This window comes from Gossypium arboreum, chromosome 2 (assembly GCF_025698485.1).
Source record: "Gossypium arboreum isolate Shixiya-1 chromosome 2, ASM2569848v2, whole genome shotgun sequence".
Lineage (NCBI taxonomy): Eukaryota > Viridiplantae > Streptophyta > Magnoliopsida > Malvales > Malvaceae > Gossypium > Gossypium arboreum.
Window position 1 is genome coordinate 104,513,276 of NC_069071.1, and position 11,765 is coordinate 104,525,040.

At 34.1% G+C, this 11,765-nt stretch overlaps 1 protein-coding gene across 2 annotated transcripts; it reads left to right on the forward strand.

Annotated features, from left to right (window-relative positions):
• Positions 1–3,356: 3,356 nt before the first annotated feature.
• Positions 3,357–7,879, forward strand: LOC108463747 (protein LAZ1-like). 2 transcript variants are annotated; one of them, XM_017763650.2, is made up of 8 exons: positions 3,363–3,932; positions 4,038–4,094; positions 4,677–4,785; positions 5,722–5,906; positions 6,000–6,088; positions 6,427–6,688; positions 6,860–7,111; positions 7,205–7,879. In XM_017763650.2, the coding sequence occupies exons 1-8, from the start codon at positions 3,795–3,797 to the stop codon at positions 7,529–7,531; spliced, it is 1,419 nt and encodes a 472-aa protein (XP_017619139.1). In that variant the 5' UTR covers positions 3,363–3,794; the 3' UTR covers positions 7,532–7,879. The 2 variants fall into 2 exon arrangements, with proteins under 2 accessions (XP_017619148.1, XP_017619139.1); XM_017763659.2 differs by lacking the exon at positions 7,205–7,879 and having other exon boundaries at positions 3,357–3,932; positions 6,855–7,045.
• The last annotated feature ends 3,886 nt before the right edge of the window (positions 7,880–11,765 follow it).

The window sequence follows — 11,765 nt, forward strand, 5'->3', positions numbered from 1 at the left end:
AAGATTTAATGGCAAATTTGTAATTATAACAAAATTATTAACAAATAGTAAAACAATACCTTTCTTCTTCATTTTCACTTCTTCCATAATTGAAATTGTCTTAAAATGGTGGTTTGAGAACCGGCTAGGCATAGAAACATTGCATGTAAGTGAATTTATTTTTTGTTTCTTGTAATATTTATGTTTTTGATATCGTTGCAACTAGGTCCATCTAGCATGTACCTTCGTTTTTTATTCTGTTAAAAATTTTGGAAGTTTCCATTGATGAATATTGAATGGTATTGATGAATACCATGTATTTAGAGCTTTGATTATGCTATTTGATGAATTTGTAAAGAGATTTTTGTTAAATTTTGATTTTAGGATTAAATTGTGAAAATGTCAAAAAATTAGGGTTTGATAGTGAATTTGATGTTTATTAGGGGATATTTTAGGGCCTATTATATTTGGATAAAATATTGACTTGAGAAAATTGGTTAATCTAATGAATTTCGAGTTAATGGACTAAATTGTAAAAATTGTAAAAGTTTGGGGCAATTATGTTATTTTGAAAAATAAAAGGGTATTAATTGTAAAATGGTTTGGAAATGAAATATATGCTGATAAAGGAAGAATTTTACATTTTAGATCAAGATCCTGTAGATCCTCGTGGAAAAAGAAAAATAGCGAAATAGTCCCTGAACTTTTGAAACTACTACAATTCAATCCAGGTAAGTTCGTACAATTTAGAATTTAATATCATTTTGAATTATTGAGTAGATTACCATTGAATAACTTATACATTTATTTTTAATTATGGATATTGAATAGTAAATTGACATGTATTATTGATTTTGATACTCAGTTTGGATTGAACGCGGGATTAGAGTACATTCGTGTTTTGGTGTATTACAGGAGGTTTGGAGTGGAGATGACATTGGAAGGAGATATCAGTATATTACCCAAGTGAACCGAGGTTCAGCATTTGTTGCGAACTCTCGTGTTATACTTTCTATTTGAGGGGATACGGGTGGATCAGATCTTTTGAGCTTCTATTTAGCTTTTTCAAGCTTCTGTTGACGTGTTCAAGAGGACCAACTCTTATGAGCTTCTATTGACAATATACTCTTACCTGTAAGTCATTTTATGGATGGAAAATCTCGGTAAGGTAATCTGTTTAATGAATTTGAAAGATATGTTATTTATTTCATATTGATCTGAACATGGATGAATTTATCAATTGAAGTTGTGAATGACAGGTAGTTCTCTTAGATGATTATTATTGTTTGAATTAGTATAGTTAGTTCGGTAAGATTTATTGTTTAACTCATCAAACTTACTAAGCTTCATTAAGCTTACTTGTGTTGTTTAATGTCATTGTAGATTCTCGAAAGGTTGGACAATCGGACCGGCACCCAAGTCACACTATCCAACTTATCTCGGTAGTATTTAAAACGTTTAATTCAGATTATATGACATGTATAGGCTCTTGTGCGGTTTTGGTTAATGTTTGGCTTATGTAAATATTATGAATAATATTTGGTGTAAATAACCAACTTACATATTATTCGAGAATGAGGTATAATTGTTATGCTAGTATGTATGGTATGTATATAATTGAATTGTTGTGATTGTGGTACCTTTGATAGGTATTTTGATTATGTATTGCTTGAGTGAATTGAATCAATGTTTTTTTTTGTTGAAAAATTGTATATACTTGTGGTACTAATGAGGGTACATTGGTTAGACACTTATTAGGTTGGTTTTGATGTGTTTTTGGCTCGATTAATGTTATTTTGAAATGGTATTTTGGTTGGTGTTTGAGTTTCTCATGGTCCAAGCAAACTTGAAATGATGAACATGTGATTTAAGGTTCATTTTAAGGCCATACGACCTGAGACACAGACGTGTGTCTCAGCCGTGTGTGAACACGACCATACAACACGGTCATCCGTCCCTTGTAGGTTCAAGGTATACAAGTCAGGCAGTTACACGGCCTAGCACACTGTCTGGCACATAGGCGTGTGGCTTGACCGTGTAACCCAAGTCAGTGAGTTACACAGGTATGGACATGGCCTGGGACATGACCGTGTGTCCCTATTTTGAATGTCCATACGACTTGGAACACGGGTGTATGTCTCAGCCATGTGAGTTACACAGCTTGGCCACACGACCGTGTAACCCATGTAGTCCAAATATTTTCAACTTTTTCCAAAAATTTTCAAATGTTTCCTATTTAGTCCCAAACTATTTTTATAGTATTTTTAGGGCCTTAAGGCCTCGATTAAGGGACATTATGAATGTATTTGATTGTAATTAGATTATGTTCGCATTGATGTATGAATTGAATGGTTTACTATTCTATTTGTCTTGTAATGCTATGTATCACTGTTCTGATGACGAATACGGGTTAGGGGTGTTACAAATACTATGGCTCCCTTAACTCTTCAAAGGTGGGTAATGGAAGTCCTAGTAGCAAGTCTGACGGAGATGATTCTCAAGGTTCAACTAGCAAACACTATGGCTCCCTTAACTATTCGAAGGTGGGTAATAGAAGTCCTAGTAGCAAGTCTGATCGATCGATGGTTGGATACAATGACGACAACAGCTAGAGGGGAAGTGAGAAAGAGGAAAAGAACAAAGATGGAAACAAATTGAACAAAAAAGTAATTTTGTTAAACATTTTTTATAGATGACATCATCTATGACCTCATGCTTATGCGGCACACCACATAGGCTATTTCGTCAACCTGCAGTTTGACTGACGGTTAACTCATGTTTCCTGTTAAAATTGGGTTGATTTCCGGAAAAATAGTAACGTTGAGGGTGTCAATCCAAAAAACAAGGTTAAGGACTCAAACTCAAAACCCATAAACATTAAGGATATTTTCGACAATTATGTCATCTCATTATAGGTTCTTATCATATATGCTCTTTTTTATACAATGCCTAGAACTATACATAATCCCTCCCCAACCCTTAAATAGAAGACTAATACGTTTCAACACATAAACCCACGTCCTCCTGTATTGGCAATAAAGTTGATGCCAATCGACGTAAAACTCAATTGACTTAATTCAATGATTTTAAATGTAAAATTACACTATAATTGTTGGGCTGAAACATTATTGATGGCATGTTATATCCCTTCAAAAACATGAAGGTCTCCATGCAAGATGCTAAAAAATGGGTGGTATTAAAGTAAAGCAAACTAAACTTTTATTATCTCTCTACGTTACTCCCACAAAATTTTGGGCAAGTGAAATATAATATTTTGGTGGAATCGATTGGATTTAGTATCCATCAATATACTTTTCAAATAATTTTTTATAATAATTTTTAAATTTTATATGAATTTATATAATTAATCAATTGTTATTGGACCATCTATCCAATCAATCAAATTGAATCGAACACCAGCCCAATTTTTGAAACATAGGTGAAAAGTCGAAATTCTCTAAATTCTAAAGAGGCATTTACGTTTGGCAAAAAAAAGAAAAAAAAAAAGAAAAAGAGAAGAGGCAGAGGCATTAACGTAAAGTAACGGATAACGGTTAGAACATGAACACGTGAGGGGTCCGTGCCAAAGCTTCATCTCTCATTCTGAGTCTCGACTCACTTTTGGCGTTTTTGGACCCCCATGTTCAATCGATCAAAGCTTTTTCTTGTGCTTTCAAATTTCCGTTTCGTTTCAATTCAAACCTTCCTTTTTTGAATTAAATGGAAAAGGCGATCATCCTTGTTTGATTTCTAACATTTTTATTTTGAATGAATTATGCTGATTGTCATCAAATTGAGAGAAAGTGTAGTAACCGATGAAGATTACAGATTATCTATTGGGCTATTCGCCTCCTATTTGGACAACTTTTGTTGCTGGAGTTTTTTCAATCATAACAATTTCCCTTTCATTGTTTCTTATTTTCGAGCACCTTTCTTCATACAAAAATCCTGAGGTAAGTTTTTGTGTTTTTCTTTTTTTCTAATTGAAATTTTCTTTTTTTTCCTTATTTGGTTTTGCATTTTTTTAAAAAAAAAATTATGTGTTCTTGGATTGACAGGAGCAAAAGTTCTTGATCGGAGTTGTTCTTATGGTTCCTTGCTATTCTGTAGAATCGGTGAGTTTATTTGTATTAGTTGAATGGAAGCATTTGAATCTTATAGATACATATTTTATGTAATTCAGATCGTGACACTCCCTAGTGTTTTGCATTAATTTCTTCTATTTTGTTTGATTAAAATAAGAGTCTCTAATAATGTAAGGCTAAAATCATTATAAATTAAAATTTTTACAATGCTTAAAATTATTGTTTATTATTGCTCCATTTTCTGGACCTGAGTGAATTCACTAGCTAAATGTTTTATAATCAATGCTGGAAACTTTTGCTTCTAAAGATGCTTGTAGTGGGAATTTTTGTTGTTAGACTCCTGTGACTCCTTTTATGACTCTTCAACAGTTTACAGTTTAATTTAATATTGCTAACATGCTTATTTGAAGCTATGAAGTTAATCTACATTGAAAGGTGTGGTTGTTAGTTGGATACGTTTGTTCATAAAAAAATTGACCTATATTCAATTTAGGTTACTATTTAAGTTTTGAGCATAGTTTTGGCATAGCATGCAACATGTTAATTTTGCACCATGCATCTGGTGTACTTATATGTTATTTTCAGTCTTACTAACCTGGATTATTTTAACAGTTTGTATCATTGGTCCATCCATCAATTAGTGTTGATTGTTCGATACTACGTGATTGCTATGAATCATTTGCGATGTATTGCTTTGGAAGATACCTTGTTGCTTGCTTGGGTATGTTCATTTCAAAGACCTTGAACTTCAAATAAAGATTTTATTTCTTATCTCTAGATCAGCCTTGCACGATATTTCATTTAGTTTATAGTTTCTGTGGTGACATTGTCTTTGTTGTTTGCTTTGCTTATGCCCTTGAATCTGAATTTTGGACGTCCAGATATTATTTTCAATGTCATTGAATAGTTATTTCAACACTTGACTTTTTCATATCTTAACTGTTTAAGAATATATAGGTTCTTTTGATGTCTACATACCATAATCATAATTCCCCTTAATCACTAAAAGGAATATACACTACTTTGTTAATAAGCAAGGTACAGGATGTGATTTGCAGCTCTTCCCTTTAGCATTGATGACCAGCTCAAGACTCGACATTGCACGTTCTACATGGTGACCATAGGCTGTTTCAATTACTAGCCAACTAGTGGCTTTAGTTTTAAAGTTATTTGGTGCTAGCAATGTCTTGCATTGAGTTAATGATGACAAACATTTGAAATAACATGCATTAAGACGCACAGACATTGAGAAAAAGGATATCATTAAAGAGATTTGAAAGAAAAATGGATAGTTCTGTACTTATGTCAAACTTATTTATACATATTTTTCTTCTCTTCATGTATTTGACATTATGGATCTAAAATTCTAACAACTATTTTACAGAATTCATAAATTAAAGTTAGTCCAAGATATATGAATTTATGGTTTATGGATTTTCCAAAGCTCTATTTTACAGTACACGCGTTAAAGTGCAGTAATAGTTTTTTTGTACTCTGATAGCACAGGATAATTTTAAATATTTCATTTTGCATCGTTCTTCTCCCTTATATTTCCTAATGCTCTTCATTTTTCAGCGTTAATGTTGTTTATAGTTGTGGCTGATGTTGAGAAAATTTATTTTCTTTTTGGAATCTTTCCTTCAATTTCTGCTTTAAGGTGGGGAAGAGAGGACAATTGCTTTCATGAGAAGATTGGGACGTGCAAGTTCTAAAACTCCACTATTGGGACACAGTTGTGAAAAAGGAACTATTAAGCATCCATTTCCTATGAAATATTTCCTAAAACCATGGAAACTTGGTCGATGGTTTTACCAAGTTGTCAAGTTCGGCATTGTTCAATATGTAAGTTCTCTTTAGCTTGAAGAAAATGAAATACTTATTTTTTATTTTGTTGTTGGTTTCCTTTTTTAATAGACTTGTCGGCTTCCTTAACAGATGATAATCAAGATATTGACTGCTCTTTTAGCAGTAATTCTTGAAGCTTTTGGTGTGTATTGTGAAGGAGAATTCAACTGGGAATGTGGGTAAGATGATCTTAATGTAGAATGTTGCTGGTGATATTGAGGATTTTGTGTGATTTATCCGTAGAAAGATCTTTTTTTCTGGTTAGAAGAAAGTAATTATAAAAGATTGCGATCCACATCGATGCCTCTTTTGGTGCTTCACCCGCTAAGCAACAAGCCACCTAAAACCTAAACTTATGATGTTGTTTCACTTGTGAGCCCAAGTTTGTGTTTAAAATATTCTAGTATTCCATTCTTGCATTTAAAATGGTGAACATTCATTACTGAAACAGAAATATTTGAATGCCCCTCTTAAGAAATTTCTCATTATCTTGGCAATTTGTTTCCTGATTGTGCAGATATCCTTATATGGCAGTGGTTCTCAATTTCAGTCAAACATGGGCTTTTTACTGTTTAGTTCAATTTTATACCGTTACAAAGGACGAACTGGCACCCATAAAACCATTGGCCAAGTTTTTGACTTTTAAATCAATTGTATTTTTGACTTGGTGGCAAGGTGTGGCGATTGCCCTTTTTTATGCTCTTGATCTGTTTAGACATCCAGTTACCGAAGGGTTGCATCTGAAGTCAAGTGTCCAAGACTTCATCATTTGTATAGAGGTAGATGTCTTCAATCACCAATGTATTTCTTCTAGTTCGTACTTTGATTTATGATATGAAATGCAACTATGTAATAAATAAGCAGAAGATTTACCTATCCGTATGTAATCTCAAACAGCTTGCAAATTCTAATACAGAACTTTGACATGTCATGGTATTCCTCCAGCGCAGATGGGCATTGCTTCTGTTGTTCACCTATACGTTTTCCCTTCCAAACCATATGAGCTAATGGGAGATCCCATTCCTGGAAGTGTTTCAGTCCTTGGAGACTATGCATGTGTTGATTGCGCTCCGGATCCTGATGAGATTAGGGAAAGTGAGCGACCCACAAAACTACGCTTACCGCAGCCTGACATAGAGGCTCGAAGTGGAATGACCATAAAAGAAAGTGTGAAGGACGTATTCATTGGTGGTGGTGAATATGTAAGTCTTTCTGTTTATACTAACAGGCCACTTTGTAAGTGGAGATTAGTGGACATTATTTAATATTGTTGAAATTGCTCTTTTGTTGTGCAGATCGTAAATGATGTAAAATTTACTGTAAACCAAGCAGTTGAGCCAGTTGAGAAGGGGATTACCAAGTTCAATGAGAAGCTGCACAAGATCAAAGACCGGAGAAAGACAAAGGATGATAGTTGCATTGCCACTGCCGAACCGAGGGTAATTCGTGGAATAGACGATCCCCTCTTAACTGGGAGCATGAGTGATAGTGCGGTAGCAAGGGGAAAGAAACATTTTAAAAATTCGGGAAGCACTACCAGTGCGGAAAGTGGAGACAGTAGCTGCTATCTAAACTCTGGCGGATATCTTATTAGGGGCCGTAGATGGGTCACAAAGGATTAAAAGCTTATATGAATTATTGTGGTTATATGATGAACTACAAACACACCTTGTGATGGCTTAAAATAGTCATCTCCTACTAGTTTCTGGACTGCTGGCTTGCTTCACATGCCTAACAGCATTCATTATTTTCTGCCTAAGGCGGTAGAAGAACTTTCTTTCTTCTTTCACTTTCCTGAAATTTTAAAATCATTGTTCTATTTATAGTCCGTCTAGACAAGTGTTTTCAGGTCGAATCAAGCTTGAGTAATGTCTGGAAACCATTGCCCAGGAAAAAAAAGAGAGTTATAAACACACTAACAGCTGTTTTGTATTCTGGCTCTGAATATATATGTACGGTATTTGAAATCATTTTCCACATGGATCATCGTTTTCTTCCATATTTCTTGAAACTGTTTTTAATGTATATCTCAAGCTAGGAAAGGCTAAAAAGTGCCCAAATGATCTATAGTTTATACAGTCAAGAAAAGTAAAGGTTGAAACCAAGTTCTTAGAAATTTCAATGCCACCATTGGGAATACTTTGAATCTTTTAATTCAACCAAGACTTAATATTTAATATTTTTAAATTATTATAAATATACTTATATTTTTATTATAAAATAAATATATTAAATAATTATCAATCAACACTTTGGTATAGCTAACAAAAGTAAAGATTTTTATCTTAACATCATACACAATTATATGAATTGATGTAGTTTGTTTGTAAACTTTACCAATAAATTAGATTTGAATAATTGACTCATGGTGATCCATTATCATTTAAAAATATAAAATTTCCTGAATAAATAAACCATATAAAAATAAAAAATTCTGGAAAAATTATAAAAAATTTAAAACATAATATATTTTTAATCCGTGCAGTTGATTACCATTCTTGTTTTATAGTTTGTTTGTTTTTTAATCTCTTAATTTGATATTCACAAATTATGCACTAATTTGTACTAATAAATTGTTAAAATTTAATCCTTATATTTTAATTTCAAGAATTTAAATCATTATTTTATTTTTAAATTTAAAATGTTAATGAAGAGATTTTGATTTAGTTGACAAAAACAGAGGACTTATGTTCTGAGTATCAATGTTTAAAACTTTGTATGCGGGTGTGAGTTAATAGAAGAAACCAGAATCAAGAAGATGTAGCAGGTATGCTATGCCAACACTTAAGCCCTTAATCCACACGGGCATTTCAACAGGCACTGCCTTTTAGCTACAAGGTCCTGACTCAAGAATCTTATATTAATCACAACAAGATTGACATCATTCTGGAGTTTAATATTTCTGATGTGCAGGATCCATTAATAATGGCAAGCACAGAGCATACTTTATTAACGCTCTTTGGATAACTCATCTAAAACATTCTAAGAAGAAGAGGATTCAGAGAAAATAAGAGGAAACTTAGAAAGACATGATGAGAAAAACAACTAAGGATTTTTTTTATTTTCGGCTTCTTATCTTACATGAGAGGACTCATCATCCTTTTATAGCCAAAGGTGATGTAATACGACAAGATAATATTACAGTAGCTTTAGATAAGCTTCAGATACTAATAGTCTTTAAGATAAGATCATATACACATGACTCACATATCAAACAAACTGTAATTAGACATAAAGTAAAGTAGATCTTCAGCTGTTGGCGTTTGAGTGGGGTAGTTGCGCACTATCCAGAGAATCTTCACTGTTGCACATCATTTCTTCTTCATCTTTTTCATCATTGAGTTCCATTTTTTCCAGATTGATTTGACTGTATTGCCACGGGTAATCTTGTGACCATTCAGTGGGGTCAGGTATGTTTTTTCGATATTCACGGAGGGCATCCAACACTTCTAGATGATAAGGAGTGTATGATTGAGGCCAAGTGTCCCATGGTGCATCGATATCTGGAGGTGGCCATATCTCAATTGGAACAGTTCTGTTGAGTTGGCACAGAAACTTTTGAAGGTCTCGATATTGTGTCTTATCTTTGAAGACTTCATCTTCTAGGGTTTTATGAACCCAAGAGGAGGGGAAAGAGTTAAGCTGAGTTGCTTTTCCACATTTGACAAAGTACTGAGGCTTATAGAAAATTATAATGATATAACTTCCATAAGTACCTCTTGACTGGTTGCAGTATTGTTCAATTATCTGAAGCCATTGTGGTAGAGGATGAAACCAACTGAGAAAAGTAAAGAAATTTTGATGTTCTGGTTCAATATTTCCTCGAATGGCTTTTTTCAAATAATAAAGAAGGTCAATTGTGTTGAACTGAATGGCGATATGATAAAGATGGGTAAGATACCATAAAAACCATTTTAATTCATTTGGTTGTTCAACAAATTCGAACCTAATTGGGTGGATAAAAGGATAATCAGGATTGATTCCCCAAGGTTTGAGAACAAGACCTCCAAAATTTTTGAAAATTTGGGTTTGGTATTCGAGCATCATCTCTTTGGCTTTCTGGTGAAAACAGTTTTTTCTACAAGAGTGATGACCTCGGTGGGAATTCAGGTGAAGGTTTGGGGTGACAGGTGTAAGGAGTAGGTGATGTGGATGTTGAGGAATAGGGTCTATACATCATGATGGGTGCAGGCCAATAAACTCTTTTATAGGCTAGGACTTTTGGATTTTCTTTGGGCCTGGAGAGTAAGTCTGCAAGAATGTTTTGTTTGCCAGGGATGTGCTTAACTTCGAATGAGAATTCAGAAAACTATTCTGCCCATCTAAGAAGCTGTGGATGAGGGACTATTTTTTGTTTGAACTTGAGCATTTTTGGAAATGAGGACATATCCATTTCTATCAGAAATTGATATCCTCGAAGATGAAATTCAAACTTTGTAATACCTTTTTTGACTGCAAGTATTTCCTTGAATGTAGAGTGATAATGGATTTCTGCATCAGAAAATCTTCCACTCTTGTATCCACAGAGATATCTTTTTCTATCAATCTCTTCAAAGAGAATTGCTCTCCAGTATTTGTCACTGGCATCTGTTTGTAGAATTCTTTTTCCTTCTGAGGGGATCTTCAAAGGAGGTAGATCTTGTGACAGTTCTTTTAATTTCTGAAGGGCTTTTGTTTGTGAGGAGGACCAAGGAGGAGGGTCTTTTTTCAGCAATTTTCTTAAGGGATTAGTATATTTAGAAACTTTAGGAATAAAGTCTCTAATATAGTTGACTATCCCAAGAAATTGTTGGACTTGCTTGTAAGACAAATTCTTTGATGGAAATTTGAGAAGCTCTTGAGCAATATGCGGTCTTGGAGAAAACTTGCCTTCTTTGATATCCATTCCTAAGAATTGGATTTCTGACCTGTTTATCTGCATTTTCCTTTCTGATAACATTATGCCATATTTGGAGATGAGGGTGCTGAAACTTTCAAGGAGCTGTGCATGTGATTCTTCATCTTCACTATAGAGTAAGATGTCATCAATGTAGATGAGAGCATTTTCCATTAGCGGATGGAAGATCTTTATCATGGCCTTTTGGAATAAAGAAGGGGCGGTCTTTAATCCAAATGGCATGACTTTCCACTGAAAGTGTCCATTGGGAATACAGAAACCTGTCTTGGGTCTGTCATCCTGATTGATTCCCAATTGCCAAAATCCTGCTTTGAGGTCAAACTTTGAAAAGATTTTTGCTTTTGCAATACTAGAGAAAAGCAAATCTTTATTTGGAAGAGGGAACTTGTTGTCTTGAAGGAAATAATTAAGAGGCTGATAATTTATTACCAGTCTTAATTTTCCTCTTTGCTGTTCTGATCTTTTGTTCACATAAAAAGCTTCACATGCCCATTGAGAATCTGATACTTCAATCAGATCTTGCTGCTGCAGTTCTTGACATTCCTTTGTCGCGAGTAGCAGATGGTCTAGATTTATTCCTTGATGGCTGGCCTTTGTGGGATTGATGTCTTCATTCTTTTTGAATGGAAGTTGGATAAAGAAATCCAGATTTTTCCATAAAGGATTTGGGCATTTTTTCAAGAATTCTGAATGGGATTCTGCACAGGATTGGGCTTTCAGATTTTGGATAATGGGGATGATTTTTTCAGGCTTGATGAGGAACAGTTTTGGGATTTTTACAAAGGGCTGGAACAGGTTTTTGTACCTAATACCTTGAGGCAGGATTCTAAGGTATTGGGCCTTTTTGTAAAGGTCAAAGCCTATTACAATGTCTTTTCGAGGAGCTTCGATCCTAATCTTGTAGTGGTGATACTACGGTTTGGGAAAAACTGGATGGTAATGGGCTTGCGATTATCTTG